General features: G+C 42.7%; 1 protein-coding gene across 2 annotated transcripts in view; it reads right to left on the bottom strand.

Annotated features, from left to right (window-relative positions):
- The window catches only part of dscama (Down syndrome cell adhesion molecule a), a 61195-nt gene extending 41707 nt beyond the window's left edge, over positions 1-19488 (bottom strand). For both annotated transcript variants that reach the window (XM_041051385.1, XM_041051384.1), the window contains exon 1: positions 19368-19488. In XM_041051385.1, the coding sequence (XP_040907319.1) occupies positions 19368-19473 (106 nt within the window). In that variant the 5' untranslated portion in view covers positions 19474-19488. The remainder of the gene's footprint in view (positions 1-19367) is intronic.
- Positions 19489-19713: the final 225 nt, after the last annotated feature.

Genomic DNA, 19713 nt, shown 5'->3' with positions numbered 1-19713 from the left:
TTGTTATTTCCTGCTTTGTTGTGCTGTAGCCTAAGTTAAAACGTGAAGCTCCAAACCTTGACGAGGAGGTGACTCTGAAACCACTGGAGTCGAGTCTTTTGGAAGACATGGCAGATGTGTCCTATTAGCTATAACATGAGGATGTCACAGAGGTCCATGGCACCAGTGATTGACCACATCACCGGTTGTTATGGAACAGAAACATTAATATACCTGAACAGCTGGAGTCTGTATTGGTTTTTGTTTGCAATGCAGGCCTGTGTTTCTTAACCATGGAGAAAAAGCTAAAACCAAAATGGAGAAAATGAAGGATAAGTGAATCCAGCAGCAGCTGATTCTTCCATGTAAATTTCCATTGCAATTTTTTTTTAAACTCATCAAGGTGTGCAGCCTTCATCGAGGAGGAAAGTAGTATCTGGCAAAAGATCAACTGTGCAATTAAAGCACTGATGTGTGGGCTGAGTGGGAGCACTTTGTTTAGTAAAAACCTTTCACATAAACGTACTCAGAAAGAAACGTGAACAGATCGGGAACGTCTTCTGAGACAACAGGAACACGCAGTCAAAGAAAGAGACAAAGACAAGGCAAGGCAGGTGCAGCCGCAACAATAAATGAGATTGTCATTTTCAATGACAATCCATTTATTTCTAAAGTTTACAAATCTTATTATGAACCAACAGAAACTACTTTTTCTTTATCTAGGGAAAAATATGTGGCATTCTACCCCTAAGACCAACAATCCTACTGATAAATTACACACAAGATGCCTTTAATAAAACACAAAATGAGTATCAGTATCAGTGAAGCATGTGTGTACCTGCCATGGGGGGCAGAGGGACATGTCCCCCCCAGTGTAGAAAAAAAGTTTGCAGATCTTGGTGAACAGTCGGTCTCCATATCACTAGCTGCTGTCCTGAGGTCTCTGTGCCTCTTCGGTTTATCTGCTTCTCTAAAACTAACACTGGTGATCCTGGACAGGCAGGATAGTACATAGATATGCAGTCACCTGTATTTTGAATACACTTTGGTTCCAAACATCAAAGGGCCGAATAAATAACGCCCACAGTGTATTCACACTACAATTAACAAGTCTGAATTATAATTGAAAAATCTTCTCTAGATAATAAATAATAAACAAAGATAAGGATTCAAATATAGGCCTGCTTTGTGCCTGAATGTACAACCACTGCTGATGTAAACAAACCATCAACCATCAACAAAATCAGGAAAAAAAGATCAGTCAGCCAGTGATGGCACACAGACCACAGACTGTGTCTGTAAGAGCCAGAGTGGCCTGTTATTCTTATTTAGCTTATATGAATAAAACAGCATGAGCCAATGACGGTCTAATTTATGATGCATGCTCTAAAAAGTGATAATCAATGATCACTGAGCTGATTTTTATCATTCATCAGCTGTGATGCCAGTGATCTAAAATACCCAATTAAACCTTCAATGTAATTTAGCCGACAACAGCTCATGAAAGGACAAAAACAGCGGCTGGTGAGAGGAGAAATAGCCAACAGCACCCCTATTACCATATTGCTCTAAATTACCACAATCACTGTGGGAGCATTTAACATGCCACTACCCAGTGGGGGGAAAAAAAGTCCCACAAATAACGTCAGAACGGATGTAACTGATTTACATTCTGCTCTCTTTGTGATTGTGCTACCAGTTGCTGTTGTGTCCAGGGTAATTAGGAGGTAATGAGAGTGTTATTGGGGATTGGGCACATTCAGAGAAGGAGAGACGGTAACAGACAGACAGGGAGAGCACTCAGGTGCTGAATGACTTGTCAAAGGGACGATGCTGTATGGCCAGACTCCACCACCACCACCACCACCACCTGACTGCCACTCGCAGATGACAAGGCAGAGCAGAGGGGAACGAAGGAGGTGGGAGGACTGATATGGAGGAGGGGGATGGGGAAATATGGCTAGAGCAGGTTGGGAGTGCTGGTTAGCAGTGGTGCTGCTGGTGCAGTAAATGTAAGAGGAAAAAAGGTTGTCATTCTGGGACTGCTGGCTTTGTACTCGCTGACTCTAGTATTTTTATTCAGAATTCTTTTATTTTCTGTCTATATTCCCTCCTGTTTGTTTTTTTTTCTCTTTCTTTCCTCTTGCCTTGTCTGCTCTGTGGCGTCTGCATAGAAAAGAAGCGTAGAAAGGAAGACAATTGTTCAACAGCAATCTTTCTGAAATATGCCTCCCTCCAATTCCCCTTATCTCTGTCTCTCTCAGACTGAGACCGATTTTCCTGTTTAGGTGCATTGTGAGAGCGAGAGAGAGACAGAGAAAGACGGAGAGAGAGGTGAGCTGGTTACTGTGGCAACCAGGAGAGTGACTCTTAGGCAATGGCATATGCATAGGGAGGGAGAGACAGAGAGAGGGAGAGAGAGACAGAGCCGCAGAGGGAGAGAAGGTGGAGAGCGCTGATGAAGGGATGTAGTGGAGGGTGGGGAGGGTAGTGGTGGTGTTGGGGGTGGGGGGTGGAGGAGGCAGAGTGCAGGAGGCAGATCAGAGGGAGGTGTCAGTGGGTTACTGCACACAGGGAGATTCACCCTCTATTTCTACCCTGGCAGAAGAAAGAGAGGCAGAAACAAAAGGAGCTGTCTTTTGAATGGTCGCTGTGCTGGATTGGACTGTCAGCGCTTCCTCCTAACAACCTCACTTAGCTTGCTGTTCCCACTCCCAGACACTTCCTTACTCTCTGTTTCTCTCTCTCTCTCTCTCTCTGTGTTTCTCTCTCAGAACACTACAGGCTTGAGTCTGTTGCAGGTGTTTCTCAGATTGAATTTTCCCACTGATAAATGTTAACTCTTGGGTTTCCACTGCGGGATTTGAGCATTAAAATGCTGTTCACATTTTCCCAGAGTCCAAGGTGGCGACGTCAAATGTCTCGTTTTATCCAGACAATAGGTGAAAAGCCAAAGACATTTAGTTTACTATAATCTTACTACAATCTCAGATCTGAGAGGCCAGACCCATCCAATACTTAGCAGCTTTGATTGATAACTGACTGACTGAAATTAAAACTCATAAGCAATGAAATGCATTATTTCTCAGTTAAATACAGTTAAGGGTTTTGCTGCCTTATGGTGTCTGGTATGACTAGTAGCTGGTGGTTAAAGTTAGCAAAAATTTGTATAAATGATATTATTGAATCAGATCACTGATGTGATAACTCCTCTCTGCTTGTGCTATGATTACACCATGTTGTAGCAGTTATGTCATAAGTGTCACTGTTAAGTGAGACTATAAAACTTTTGTTGAACAGCAGCCACTTTGGCAACAATTGCCTAAATAAGGGATAATGGTAAATATTAAAACATAGTGTAACAACAACACAAGCAGAGAAGACTCATAATGTGACCAAAATGGCTCAGCAATCTGAGTTATACATAAATATCTACTTAGCATGGGCTGACATTAGCTAATTGGTCACTCCAGACCAAGCAAGACTGTGGCAGTATAATCCCTGAGTGTAGTGGACTGAGCACGGGTGAGTTCAGCTATTCATTTTAAGAAGAAAATGTATTTTTACCCTCAAAAGTTATATAATGTCACTTTAAATGATTAATCCGTTTTCAAAACAGTTGCTGATTAATTTTCTGTTGATCGACTGATTAACTGTTGCAGCTCTAATTTCGATAATCTACCTGAGTCTTGCCACATCTGCATGCCAGACGAGTTGATGTTTCCCCATTTCTCCATATAGACATAGCATTTTGGTTTAGATGAGACCAATTAACCTTTTAACTCTTTCCAGAGGCGTCATTACTTTTCTGGTATGTGGCAAAGACAGGAGGAGGATGATAGTGAATACCCTTTGACCTTATGACAGGAGCCCACAGAGAAACAGACTGTCAGAGACAAACAGAGCCATGGGGTGGGTGTAATGAATATGCTGCCCCCTATGGTGGGGATGACCTTATAAACAACAACAAACTGTCACTATGGCCAGGCCTGCTGGGAGCTGCCCTCTGTGCAAGGGCAAATAGCCTGGAATTCACCAGACAGGACTGCCAAAGCTCGCAGAGGAGACTGTTATTAGATGTTATAACACAGGACAAGCTCTTAGGCTGCCGGGGTTTATTGTACACCCCTTTTAACAGTCAATCCCAGCCAGGAATGAGACATTAGAATTCATCCATCAACCTGCTGATGAGTCCACACGTGCTCAGTGTTGGTTGTTGTACGCATCAGTCATTTTTGCCCTTCACAACACAGCACATTACAAACTGAGGATGGCATCGCATTTATTTTCATCACAAGTTATTTGTAGTATTTACCCAGGTAGATCATCAAAAGCCTCATCGACGTCGCTGTGGTAAATGTGTTCCCACTGTGTCGTGTAATGCTAAGTGACTGCTTTTATTATACAAGACAAGCTACGCCTGCAATCGGTGTGATCTCAGCCAGGCGTTCGGAATCAAACAGCGGAGCAGAGACATCCTCATGTTTCAAGGGGGACTTTCATGTCACCATAAAGGAGACAGGGAAGAGCTGCGGTGGAGGGTTAGAAGTCAGAGCGAGGCATATGGCATCTTGAATTTTGGGCAATGAGATCTGACAGGTTAACTGAACATTTGGCAGCGGGGGGGGGGGGGGGTAGTAAGTGGTAGGGGTGCACAGGGAGAAAAAGGGTAGAAGGGAGGTGGGGAAGAAGAGGTGGAGGAGTTGTGTGTGGCTTTTGCTATGTGTGTGTGTGTGTGTTTTGGGTGAGAGGGGTAGGTGGGTAAAGTTGCTAAACACTCCCATCTGTTCGTATCCCGAGGCGATACCGGGGCAGTTAGCTACAGTCTTATGCAGATGAGGTGTTGCTGTGCCGGCTCCTTCCACTTACAGCGGATATATTATTCAAATATATTTGAATAATAGGAATGGCTGGATGGGGAAACAAGGAGCAGCAGGGTCAAGCTGTTTCCTAGGGACTGTTTGCTTTTTACCATCCAATGATCACAGCTCCTTCAGGATGTGTGAGTCCCGTAACTATGTCCTCATTAAGGTTTGCCTTCCTCTGGGCCCCAGCGCCTTCCCAAGAGAGAGATCTGCCTAACAGGGGTCCTCTATGCACACTGACATCTATTATTTGAGCAATGAAGATATGGTGGGATGCTAAGCTGTACTGATAATGTCATTGTGCTGTGGTTTTTTTCAGATAATATCAGTTTTCAAAGTATAAAGATACGGTATCTCAAGACAATTTGCCACTGGTTAATATACAGTATATAAAACCTGACTATAAGACCCTGCATTGTAATAAACCTGTAACCAGTAATGAAACTATTTACATTTTTCATTTTAAACACTCAGGTTTTTTAGGGTTTTAACAGAATTACATAGTCAGTCAAATCCTTGGAAGATTTCTCAGATCGTCAACTGTGGACCTCTCACACTGAAAAAGGGGGTTTTAACGGGTAATTGAGAAGGATCCTTGCCTCACCCACGTCCCTGTTCTTAGATACAGTCATGTCATGTGTGTGCCCCCCCCACCAACCACATGATCGCATATTCAAATGAGGATAAGGAGCTTTTGATGGAATGAGGGGGATAGGAAGAGAGAAAAAAAAAGCAGTTGAAGAAGTGGAGGAAGGAAAGCAAAGCCCGGACTGATTTGAATCTGGTAAACTGTCAGAGAGAAGGATTACCCCTCCAAATCCCTGGCGAAAATAGAGGCCCAAGTTATTTACTAGCCTTACAACCAGCTGCAAACCATCTGTACTTAATTGTAAGACACAAACTTTATGAAGATCAACTGGGGATTTGACCACAAAGCCTCTTACGCCACTGAATTGGTGTCCCTGCTTCGAGGGAGAGTATGGGAGGGTGCTCGAGACATGTCACATGTGCTTTGGAGGACATGGACTCCGCTGCTCTGTCTCTCTCGTCTCTCTCAGGGCCACATTCTGCTAAATACATAGATAAACCTTGTGTATTAGAGTAAGGGGTGGAGCGCAAGGCTAGGGAATTAAGATGTTCTTTACAAAGCATACATGCATGCAGCTCCGTGTGCAAAGAAAAGAACCTATACAAGACGGACCAGTGTCAACACACACAAGATTACACACACGCGACTGGCCATGGCCGGCATCAAAACATTTAATTGGCTCAAGCATGAATGTCTTTTAGCATCAGGCCAGTCATTAGATCCCAATTAGGCACGTAAGTAGCCCAGTAACCTACACTTTGCATTGGAAAGGAAAACTATACCTACACTGGACATAAGATTTAAGCCCAGTACAAAACCTGCATGTGGCATTGTTTAATGTAGGTCATTGTGTATTATGTTGTTCTTGGCAGCCATCTGAAGACAGGAGATAAGAGGTCCTGTCCAAGCCACTGAATGGCAGGTAGCCAGCGTAATCCTATTTAACAAGATCTGGGCTGAATCTGGGGTGGGGAGTGTTGGTGGGGTCACACGAGGAACCCGACGGGGTCAGGCTGGGGCTTTGTGGGTGGTTTGGTCCTAAATATTGTGGATCTTAAAAACAATGAGCACCACACTCCTCTGACTGTGCGCTTCCCTAATCAGAGATATAAATGCACATTAAGTGCCTGTGAGTAATTTAGTCACAGTGAAGTGTGCATTCATATGTAAAATCATGGTGTTTAGCTGTTACATGTTTCTTGAGGGAGAGAATAAAAAATAAGGAAGCGAGGTTTTTCTCCACGATTGCCTCACTTCTAGGAAACTCACAGACGGGTCAACCGAGAATGCTGTGGGATCTAAGCTGCTGGCCGCTTTAACTCATTTATTTTCTTCCACTGTGCTAATTCCTCCCATCTCCATATGTTAAGGGATGAAGAAGGAGGGGGGGAGTGCGTGTGGGCAAGTGTGTGTGTGTGTGTGTGTGTGTGTGTGTATGGGTGGGGTGGGGTAGTCAGGGATTAGGCCATCCTGTCTGGACACACGCCTTGTGTAATCATGCTGGAAGTCATTGTGTGTTTCTGTCCAGTATGAGTCCCTGGGCCCCAGGACACCCTGCCATAACCTCAACGACCACTGAGAAAAAAAAAACCTGCCCCCACCTACACACTGAATCTGACAGTTACAGCTCCTGCTGTGAGCCCCAACCGGTCAACCAGGGATGAGAACTGTCTCAAAACCCTAAGTACTAAGCACCTTAAAATACAAAGCAGACCAAGAAAAAGTAAAATTGAGTAAATAAGAATATTGTACTACACATGTGAGTATAATGGACACATGAGTGCTAAAATTCTCATGTATCATATATTAATAATTATTTTTCATTTGTCACAACAACATTTGTCTCCGAGCTGTGTTAATGGAAATTTTAAAAACATTTTTTTGAAATCTGCTAATGCTTCAAATGCAAGTTAATAATCCTGTCACATCAAAGTTATCTACATCACAAAAGTTATGAACCACACAGTCAACAGCATGTAAACCCCCAATAAAATCAGATAAACTCAGTAAGACATAAGCCAGAATTCATAAACTGTTCCCACTCTCAACTTAAAAACACATCCAGTCCCATGAGAAGTTTAATGGAAGACCTGTAGCGTTGTCAGTGGCCTGTCCTCCGCATGGTCACATCATAACTTGTAATAAATCTTGACCCCCCCCTCACTCCTCCCTCCCTCCAGACTCTTCCACCTCTCTTCATTAGCAGGTATAATCCCTGATGGCCCATCTGCCAGACGCCAAAGCCACAAAACACACACAGAGCAAACAAGGCTGGAAGAAGCCTTGGCCATTATGGGGCCTGTTTGAATGGGCCGACTGATCACTTACATAGGCGGTGTGTTTGCTCAGGCCCTGCACAGACACACAATACTGCTACTACAGCGCCGCTATTTTCACACAGATAAGGAACTATTTGAGCTCCAGGAGAATGACGCTGATGAGCAGTGCACCTGCCTCTGGAGAGGATAAGTGCATATATATATGTGTGTGTGTGTGTGTGTGTGTGTGTGTGTGTGTGTGTGTGTGTGTGTGTGTGTGTGCGTGTGTTTGCGTGTGTGTGTGTGTGCAGATGGGAGGGCTTACTGAGATGGACCTTCTCACCTCCAGATCAAAACACAGGCTTGATACAGTAGCATGAAAATAACTGTAGTAACTGTAAACTTTAAAAGTATAAACAAGATCCTATTTTTATTATTATTCCTTGTTTTTAGGAACTTTTCGCATCATGAGTTGGATCAAAACTGTTTCCGTGTATTCAGAGTTTGCCTGAGCAAACAGTGACTGAAACTAGACTGGTACAACCCAAGCCTCAGCATCACTTTGTCCTGTTACTATGCAGCGTCTAAAGGGCTTCGGCACATTAATAATGCATCACTTCACTAAATGTTCTCTCTCCAAGCTGAAAAAGGCCTTGGTTAGGAATCAAAAAAGAATTGTACTTTGTTTTTTTTTTCAGATCAGCTCGGTTTTTCACTGTGAACTGAAAACCAGCCGTGTTCTAGCAACACAGAGTGGCTGACACAAAATGGCTGCCTTGGACTGAAAGAGGCAGTAAGCCAGAGCAGCAGCAGCAGCAGCATCAGCACCAGCAGCAGCAGCAACAGCAGCAGCACCAGCAGCAGCGCAGACAGAGCAAATCTTTTACTGGTCTGTCTCTCTTTCCTCGATTTTATTGAGAAAAGATTAACAAATCACCAGCAAAGTACCCCTTGATTGCTTTTTTGCACCAACACATTTGGGGGTTGCAGTGCGACCCCCAGGCCACAAAACCAGGATTACACTGCCACAGTGTAATCCAGGTTTGAGGGGGGCGGGGGTGAAGGGATCAAGGCACTAGAAGACACAATGTAATCAGGAGGAACGTCTACACCCCAAGAATCAGACCACGAGATAAATCCAAGCAGAGATTTATCCACAATGTCAATTAGAACATATGTTGGGACACGTTAATTGACATATGACACACTTACTGACTGCTGCCCACTCACGCATGCTGAGGATGACACGCATTCTCACATTATTTTAAATTTACTGAATTGAATTTACTGAAAAGTCACAGTCTTGTACTTTTTTTTGTACAGATTTTATTTCCACTGTCCCATCAGTTTTTCTTTTTTTTAAAAAAAGGAAATATGTCATAAGTTATTTTTTTAAATAAATTTCCTAGATGAATTTTGTGTCATAATATATTCAGTAGTGACACAGAGTATATGCTTAGAATAAATTTATGCTCACAAGTGTAGGAGGGTGTTAGAATCAACAAAGCTGATCAACTGAGGACGTGTGTGTTTGTGTCTCTGCCTGTGACTTAATAGCTGCACAAGGTCACATGATGCGGCCTCCATTTTGGAGCGGTGTGCATGTGTTCAGGTACAGAGGCTTGACAGGCACACCTGGGACACACAAAGATAAACACACCACACATATAACTTTAAACCTGCACCTCTCCGACACTGAGAGCACAGAGGTGACAGCTTCAAAAAAAAATCAAGCTGAAGTGGGGGGAAAAAAAAAGGAGGAAACTGGCGAACATACAGTGAGCTTAATAGCTGCTGAGAGAGAGGAGCTTATCTTCCCACCACAGCTAATATGAGCTTCTCAATTAGATGAAAGGCTCTCTCTCCCTTTCTCTAATTTTTTGTTCAATTTCTCCAGGCAATTTATTTAGGGTGGGGAAAAAAAAAAAAAAAAAAAAAAAAAGGAACGGAGCCCAAGCAAACCGTATTGGCCAAACGCATGACGAGTCATAGCAAGCTCCAGCCAATCAGGCGGAGCTGACAGCGTAAACTCAGGCCCTCAGCAACAACATGACTATTTACTGTATGCAAGAGAAGAAGCTATTTGGGGTTCATCACTGCTCATCCAACAAACCACACACACAAAAACATTAAATGTAACTTTCTTTATACACAAATATAATAGATTAGTTTCATTTTAGTATATATATATTTTTTTCAACCTTATTATCGATAAATTTGGTACAATACAGCGCAAAAGAAAAACCCTGTAATATTAATATCGTTATCGATGGTTAAAGAAAGAGCAGTAGCACCTCACATGCTAATTGAACATGTTTCCTTTGCTTTCTGAAGGCAGTCAGAGATATTTTTAGGCAGTTCATTCTGTATTCTGCATTATGGATTAACTGGGATTATGCAAAGGACGCTTCATGCGTTCACTTATCAGTTTAATTTCTTTGTCCTCTGAATTATTTTTACACAAACTCCCTCCGTATTGTATCTCTCTCTATAGTTACCAAGTGGAACTAAAGGATTATGCAAGCAAAAAAAAAAAAGAAAAAGAAAGAAAAAGAAAAAGAAAAAAAAAGGTTTCCTCACCTTAGACAAAATGGAAGCCGCTGGTTGGTTGGTTCTCTTAATGTTTTCATGACTGGTAGTTTGCATGCACAGTAAAATTCTTTCAAGCTATTCAGTTCAAACATGTAAATATATCTCAAATGAAATACAGCATAATTACTTTAAATCTTGCATTTAAATAAGAATTAGTCCTACAATAAATATAAATCTGTTTTAGATTTTATTTTATTAAAAGAAAAATAAAGATTTAACACATCCCCAAAATACTGTCAGCACTAGTTTTTGGTTGGATGTAAATATAACTAAATCAGATTAATCCTCCATTTTAGAAAAATCAAAAAGATGCACCTGTGAAATTTCATTGTGGCCTCGAAAATGCAAGAATTTGCTGTTTATATTTGCTGTAAAATATTTCTATATTATTGTCAAAAACACAAACACTTTTTATTTTCAAACTGTTTGTATTTTTCCCATCTAAACATAATTCAGCTTTAAGTTTAAAACGAAATAAATGTTAAGTTCAGTCAGTGTCATTGATAAATTAATATTCTAATGGCAGAAAAAAAAAATCACCTTGAATAAGTGTGTTTCTGCAGTGTTCCCAGATCTTGTAGACCAAACTGATTCTTAATCATCCTTTCTCACCATCTGCTCCTCTGCTCTTCTATCAGAGTCAAGGTTACACATCACAGCTGAAAACATACTGCTGCAGGAGGGTAGCGATACATGACAGGGCACCTGGGCAAAAATGGGTGAAGCTGGGGGAGGGGGCTTTTTTTGGGGGGGTGTTACAAATTCCAGAATACATTCTGCATGCAACATGCATTGCAGTACTTGGGGATATCACTTCCCTAGCTGCCTGAGACATCCATCTATCAAGGTGATTTCCCATGGCGGCTTGTCTCAGAAATACCTTTCCACAGGTCACCTTTATACTGGCACTGGCTCCCAGCTGAATTAATTCACTTCATTATTCGTAGTTTTGATTAGCATCGTGTGTGTGTGGGTGTGGGGGGGGATCTTCGTTTGTATTATCTCCTAACTGACTTGTGGGACAGCTAAGGTCGGTACTGCTTTCTTCACGTCTTTATGCCTTTATGCTTTTAGTTATTATATCTGCAAAACATTTCTCCCATCCCACTTGCACCTTAATATTTACTACCTTATGGAAAAGATAGAAATTAACTTTTAAAATGATTAATCTGAATAAGCTGATAATAGCACAAGCCACATTTTTAGGCCTGTTGAGCTTATGCAAAGAGCCACGAGTTACTGAAACGTTCAGACGTCTGTGTCAACAAAAGGAGGCACTGGAAACAATCACACATCAGTCGGGGTGAAGTGGTGATGTCCGGTGACATTTAATTTCTTGCCTGTCCCTTATTATAAGACTCATCAGGAGGATGTGAAACTGAGGGCCTGTACATCATGAGTCTGCATTAACGCTCAAGTCATGATTCCCCCCCACCACTCTTTCTTTCTTGCTGTAAAATGCAGCGCAGGGAGGGAGAAAGAGAGAGAGAGAGAGGGAGAGAGAGAGAGAAAGAGGGATGTAGAGAGGGAGGGAGGCTGTGAGTGGCATGCATGGACAGCCCCTCTGTCTCTCAAAGACACTGCAGCAGCTGCATGCACGCGATAAGAGCAACCATTCACAGCAAGCTCCCCCTTTTTCCTCCTCCTACACACCAGCACACACACTAATACACTTTTCTCCTCTCCCTCCCTGTCCTTCTACCACACACACACACACTGACGTTTATATGCACATCAACCACTCTGCAGGTTCTTCCACAGATGCTGCAGTTTCAAGCAGCCTTTGTCACCAGTCAAAGGTCCTCCCTGCAAATCATTTTGGGTTTTTTTTTTTTTCCAAAATTTTCTCTGACGTCAAAGTACAGCAGGGTTAAACACGGATGAGATGGAGAGGTGAGGCGGGAGGGGGCGGGGGGGAATCACCTTTCTTTTTTTTATCGCTGACAGAGAGTAATCACGTAGCGTTCAGCAGGCAGCAACACAGGCGTTACTACAGCACGGTAACTGACACTCATCTAGCTGTCCACCACATCCACGGATCAGTCTGATTTCAGATTTTTTCTTTTTATCTAACTCTCTCTTCTAATCTTACATATAAATGATGATATGCTAATGCCTGAAAATCACTGTCCCTTAATGACAAATAACTGTGACTGTGGTTTACACAAGGTTCTGTCACCCTCGTACATTGAGCTGTAGATCTGGGAACGATGTTCATCATGCATTCAGAAGATGTTTAGGCCTGAGTGCACCATCCATGTCGTGTTGCCCTCTCACACCCAGACAGCAAGAATGTCTCTGTGTGTAAATATCCCTCCAAACAAACACACACAAACTCAAACACACAACCTGCCCCAGCCCAGCCCTCACAGCTTTCACACTTGTGCTTTACATACAGCTGGAGCTTCAGCTTCTTTATCAGAAGAAAGATGCATTCAACATAAATGCACCAACGCAATTCTATATATGTCTGACCGTCAGTGACATCCATGCCAATCACTCTGATCCACTGATAACATCCAGCCTCAAATCTATACAGTCCACAGAACGTCTAAGTGCCAATTAATTGGTGGCTCCTTCCACGATTAGCTCATGTTGCGCTTATAGCTAATCTGTATCTTGGCAGGGAGCCACGCATGACCTGGCTCCTGTCCAGGTCTGGGAGCCTCGGAGGCAGCAGCCATGAGCTAGCCCAGCACAGCACTGAGCAACCTGGAGAGGATGTGCCAAACTGCAGCAGCACAAAGGAGACCTCACTGTTTATCAAAGATTAAGCAGTGTTTAGTACTTCTCCCCCAACCCTCCAACTCCTTCTCCTTCTCCTCCTCCTCCTGCCTGCGCTCAAATATACACATGCATGCGCACACAGACGCACACATGAACCACCACCTCCAGCTCACACCCTAATTGTTCCCAGCCCCGAGAGTTTAATAAAGAACAAATTGCGGTTATTGGTGAGCAAACAGCACAGTACGGAGGTGGGAGTGTGATCATTGCAGCGCCAGTGCAGTAAAGAGAGAGAAAGGGCATCACCCAATTTAATTAATATCTCTGTCAGTCTGAGGCTAAGGCTGGAGCAGCCTGTGTGGAGAGAGATGCACAGAGCACACAGAGTATAATCTAATGGTAATGTTTTACAGAGCTGCTGGACGCTCGAGACATATGTGCAAGATGCTGATAAACATGCTATTATAGCTGCATATATACAGTCATGTTTTCTACCTTTAATGTTGTAATGAAGCATTCATAACATTACTACACTGCACAGTGAGGTCTGACACAATCCTGATCGTAAGTCGCTCATATTTTCATTGTGAACAGACACAAATCTTACATAACTAACTGACTCTTTAGGTCCTTTTATAAATCACTCTGTAACTCATTCTTCAAAAGTATATGTAGATAAATTAGTACATTTTCAGTACAAATTTTTATTAAAAAAAGTCTTATTCTATCAGTTCTTATAAGGACAATAAAATAATCAATGTATCAATCTGTTTCAGTAACATTATTTATATCTTGTTTTCACAGGGCTCAGTGAGTTTCTGTGTTTTTTTTTTTTTTTTGTTGTTGTTTTGTTTGTTTTTTTTTTTACCCTTACAGCTTATCATGCTGCCTGCATGCTGCCCAGCCCAAGAGTATCTACCCGTCATGTTCCCATAATTCTTTGTGGCAGCTGCAGCCAGATTCATGCACACAGGTATTGATTTTCTTCCCAGTTTTTTTTTTCCTTCAGTGCAACCCTTTATTTATCTTGCTAAGCCCCTGCCACAGGGTGTGAGGAGAGAACCAGCTCGCAGCTTGTGAGAGGACACAGTGAATTCAACATGAGAGACGCTTACCACATAACCTGGATTTATTTTCATTTATCTGTTATTTATCTGCCAGCATTGCTCTGCTGCAGAGTATAATCTCACTCTATGTGGGATGCATGCGTAGATATGCATGTGGATGTGTGTGTGTGTGTGTGTTTGTGCTGTCCGTCCATCCGTCCATACAAACACTTCATTCTCCACAGGCCACCTGACCCATTTTTCTGTGTGAATAACAATACTTCAGCCAATCATGGGCAGACAGAATGACGAATGCTGGAAAAAGACTCTACATCCAGCCTGTCACACGTCAGATTCCCAACCCTGCCTGTCGACAGAGCGAGGCAGGGATGGAGAGGGAAGAAAAGAGAGACAGAGAGAGAGAGTTAGCTATCCCCTCCCCTCCGCCCCGCTCCCCCACTCCCTTCCCCTCCTTCTACATCTCCACCACACAGGGACCAGTAAAACCATTACCCACCCACCCCAGCCCCCAGCTCAAGGTTGTGCTGCGCCAATGGCTGCGCTTCCCACATAGCATTCGAAGAAAAGGGCAAAACCGACAGCGAGCAAGCTGCAAGGCTGCTCCCAAAAAAAGACATTCATTATTACGTACTACCTGTAGGCTACAACACACAGTATGTGGCAGATGATTAACTCGCATTCTACCCTCTAGACAGATGTTTACAGTAGGGCAGCAGTGATACAGGAAAGTCACAGTCCCTCTAAAAATACACCTAAGCTTTGATGCAGAGAGGCAAAGAATTTAAATCTATACACATAACCTTCCTTTTATTTTTTCATTAATGCTGTGGTTTCATGTTATTCATGTAACCGGATATAATCTTTAACTGCTGATACTGTGTGGCCAAACACACCTGCCTCCAAGGACCTCTCGGGGTGGATCCATAGTGGCGAGGATGAGTTGAAAATGCACAGGTCAGCTCAGTTTTGCTTACATCAACTGCCATCAACTCACAGACATCTGCATGGCTCCATACCAGCTCGGCTTTGTAGCTGCCTTGAAATGGAGGAGGAGGAGTGGAGGAGGAACAGTGGGCACTGTGGAAACACACGATAACGTCCAGCAGCCTTTTGATAGTAGCTCTTGATATTTACTTCAAAGGCCCATTATACACAGCCAATTAAGCCGACATAGTGTGGCTGGCTCGTCTTCCTCTCAGCAGTGGCTGCAGGGATCGAGACTGGCTGCAGAGACGACTCCAACACACATCCCAAATGTCAACAAACATGAAAGAACCTGTGAAACGCACAAGATGGCTCAGCAATCGGCCAGGCTGAAAGTGTTAATCTGCAATATCCTGGAACAACCATCTCTACATGTTACCAAACCCATCAGCACCGAGTGATGGCTAATAAGAGATATTAACCAGCATTAGTGTTCATCCAGGGAGGCTGTGGAAGGAATGAGTAAATGTCAGATGTGTGTTTACAGATGTAATTGTCCATATGTGTGTGAATGAGATAGTAACAGAAACAGAGTGAAAAGAGGGAGAATGAGTGCAAGAGGAAAAGATTGAAACGGAGGAGAGAGGAGGGAGGGCTGAGCAGAGCAAAGAGAATCTGTGGTGTGATGGCCGACGGCCCTTGTGCTCAGCTCGTGTGCTGAATGAAAAGAAGCCCCCTGTGTGGGTGTGTGTGAGAGCGTGTGTGTGTGTGTGTGTGTGAGCGTCTGCAGTAGTGCTGGGGGGTCGGCCCCCTTTCGGCCCTACTGGTACTGAATGCAGAGCAGGCAGCATCAGGCCAAGGCAAATGACTACAAGGCCTCCTCAGTGACTGCAGCACAGGCTGCACCTGGGGAATGGCCCTGCACAGCAACACAGCCGCAGCCACACACAGTCCATCGCGACGCATCCCTGAAAGAAACCCTACAGGAGGTGCACACGTGTCCAGCAGGTATGGTCCGAAACGAAAGGTTTTTCTTTTCAGGTTTGTTTAATGTTGTTTATGTTTTCTTGGTGATCTGTGGAAATGCTAATCGCTCAAAATTTAATGCCAGTGATCATCTGGGCCTTTTTACCTCCTTTGATTTCTACCTATCTCTCGACATACAAAGTGCTCCTGTACTTGCTACATTATTTTAAAGTATCGGCCAACTAATACAGGATTTTGAAGGCCCAAAATCAGAATTTTTAAAAAATCATAATGATATATCTGCCAAAATTATTCTTATACAGCTTATAACATTTAAAAAAAATAACAAATTAAGGTTCCCTTATTTATTTATTTTTCCTTGCAACCAATAAATCTATTGGGCAGGACATTTTACAGTTGAAATGATCTTCTTGCTTCTTTCTCGTGGATAAACTACAGAATGGTGACACTGTTTCAAAACACATCTTTGGAATTCCTGAGCTTCAGTTTCTTGTCATTAATCTACTGATATAGATATAAATGCAGTGAACTGATGTTTGCTCATGAATCAGTCGAGCTTTATTTTAAAGGAAATCCAGGCTTCAGTAAGTCAGGACATGAGTAATCCACCACACAACAGGATCCTTCACCGACACCTGCACACAATCAATAACAAACTGTATATGTACCACTGACCGCCGGGCTACAGCAGGACTTTGGGTTGAGGTCAACGATGCCATTTTCATCCGTCTTGACAATGGCTCTTTTTTAGAAGCCTTATTATAAGAACGACAGATTTCCCTCCATTGTGACCATACGCCAGTAAACCCATCACAATCAGACTTGGTCCTGATTGGCTCCCCCTTCTAAACAATAACTGAAATCCTCTTAGTCGAGGCAGTTTGCAGCCTTTGAATTGATAAACTCCCAAACCTTCTTTGATGCACACATAGATAAGTGATTGTTTGCAAGCATTTTAAATAGTTGAACAAAGACGCAAGTAGCACATGACACACAACTGCTTCTACACAGGAGTTAGTCACGGCTAAGCTAAGAGAAATGGGTCATTGGGGTTTTTTTTTTTTTATGTGGGTAGGAAGAGAGAAATGTATCCTGCTCTGTGAAATAATTAAACTTATTTCCAAAGGAAATCAACGAGTCAAAACGTTTCTTGATACAAATGCAGTAGAAAATTACAGAGTAAAATAAAGAGTCGAGTTCAAGAGTCAGTATTGGAGTATGAAGTGGATATTTTCTGCAGCGCATCCATTAAAACCCCAGCTCACTATAAAACCACTGTATCAGACAGATTTACTGAACTGTTACTTTTACAGGATGTCCCGACTAAATGCATTTTTCACCATTATTTTCTATTCTATTCTAATGGACACCGGGGTTCTTTAAGTGGTGCTTTGTCAGTCTACCCTGCAACAACTCAAAAAGCTCTACGTCCAGTGAGACTCACAGAGGGCCTGGCTCACAGGCGCTGCACATCATGCTACACCTTCCAAACTGAAAAGCCAATTCAATTATTCATGTCAGAGACAGAAAAGCTATATTTCACAAAGTTTTTTTGTTTTAAGTCCAAGTGTTGATATTATTTTTGTTCATTAAAAATTAAAATTTTGAAGCTCGGTCATCGAGATGAGGGCTTGAGCCATCTTGCGTCGAGCTGTCAGTTAGTGCGCGTATAGACTCGCAGACGTGGGTACACACACACACGGAAAGTGCACTTAAAATGTGTGTACTAGAGGATGAGGGGAATGGACGGTGCGTCAGTAGGATGCGTGCACTGAGACGTGAATAAAGACCATTTGCTCATGGATTCATAGGCTTCCGTCATCCATTATTTAGCATGGAGAAGAGCAGTGGATTGGTGGCTGGATGATTTTTCTGACAGCGTTTACATGGCTGACGGCTACAGATGTGATGATTTCTGCGGCTCAAGATAAACACTTTGCTTTGACGGCGCAGAAACTTTTTCTCTAAAGAAAAAAAGGTGACAAGTGAACAAGCTGCAGGTTTTCCAAAATCCAGCTTTCTAAAATATTTAGTTACCTCCAAACTCACGGCCAAACTGTAAAACAATGTAACAATGTGGTGATAAGTTCAAAAAAGTCCAAACATAAAAATGTTTTCAAGATGAGAAAACCTACAGCATAGATTCCATCAGCAACATAACCATTGTTTATCCACATATAACATGCTTGGGGCAAATCCATTTGCGGACAATTAAGAGATTGCTATAGATTTCAACATGGCTGATTTCACCTCAGTGGACAAATGTGAAACGTCAACAACAAAAAAAAGCAGTCGCTGGCCAGCATTTGCCCTCCATCCAAAAGCAAAATGACATTAGCTCTTGTCTATTGAGTTTGCTAAATGCCCCACATAAAGTGAATTTGCCCCCCAGGGCTGGGAAACAATCACGCAGGCGAGCGTTCCATTTAAGTGATTTGAATGATCGGAGCACTGCAGTGCTTCCTATCAGCCAGAGAAATGGGTCAATACACTGAGACTAAGTGACACGGCTGGCAGCCTGCGCTCACATGGAAGACCGGGCAGAGGAAGAGGAGCGGGACCTCACTGTCATTGGGTCAGACAGACGTGGATACACACACACACACACAGACCGAGCAGGCCTGGTTAGCTGACACAAGGTAGGCCAAGGTAAGTTCATGTCCGAAGATTTGTACAGTTAACTTAGACCACACACACCTCTAATGTCACAGTGCTCATCACAAGACAAACAACACTTAATTGTCATTTGGTCAGATTAAACTTTAAGGTGTCACTAATGGTGTTTTTGCAGAACATTATAATATTCATTTTCATATCCCAGCATAGCTATAATAAACAATATTATAAACCTCTATCTCACTTCTGCAGTACTGTGTATACTGCAGTGTTCCTCAAAAATAAGACCATCTGTTCCTTATGCTAAAGGAGATGTAGCTGTCTCATCTCTCTTTCTACAACTGTTTGATATATTTTCACTTTGTCACACCAACTTTCCACTAATTCCATAGTAATCATGGCAAGAAAGCTTAACCTTTATGTGCTGTTCAGCAAATTTCCAACCACATCTGACCGGACCGCACACACTGATTTGGTCCCATTTGTGTGTAAATAAACCAATATCTATATGTGGTGTAAATATATAAATTCTAAAATGTACCAACATTAAATCAAATCAGTCTTTTACACTGTGTTTATCAGTATAATCTCTTATAACATCAATGAGACTCTTACAAGATCAGCTCAGCAAAGAGCTAAACAAGATCCTCATAAGTAACTAAATACTGATGCCAAAGTACCAAACACTGTAAGTTTTCTGAGACCTTTACCGTTCAGACATGATGCAGTGGTTACTGTGGTAAAGAAACATGCTACGACTTACTTTCAGCGTTGATTGACATTGTGTCTTTCTCCCAGGACACAACAGTGATGTAGGCCTCCACTGAGGCAGGGATAATGCACTTGAAGACCGCCACATTGCCTCTCATGGCTTTCTGGTCCTCCACCCGGACAGTGTAGGGCTCTCGTAGGACTGGGAGGAGGGGACAGAGAGGTGTGTTGTGTATAAGACGGGAAAGTGCTTACATAGAGGTAAGACAAGCTACTCCTCATAATGGACCATGACTGTTAAATGTAGATATTCGTGAGCAGAGAAACTGACCAGCCTTAATGTGGACATCTTGGCTCCTGATTCTCCCTGAGGGGTTCTCCGCTGTGCAATAGTAGGT

This window comes from Toxotes jaculatrix, chromosome 12 (assembly GCF_017976425.1).
Source record: "Toxotes jaculatrix isolate fToxJac2 chromosome 12, fToxJac2.pri, whole genome shotgun sequence".
NCBI classification, from domain to species: Eukaryota; Metazoa; Chordata; class Actinopteri; family Toxotidae; genus Toxotes; species Toxotes jaculatrix.
Note: the sequence above shows the minus strand (reverse complement) of the source record. Positions and strands in the feature narration are given on the sequence as shown.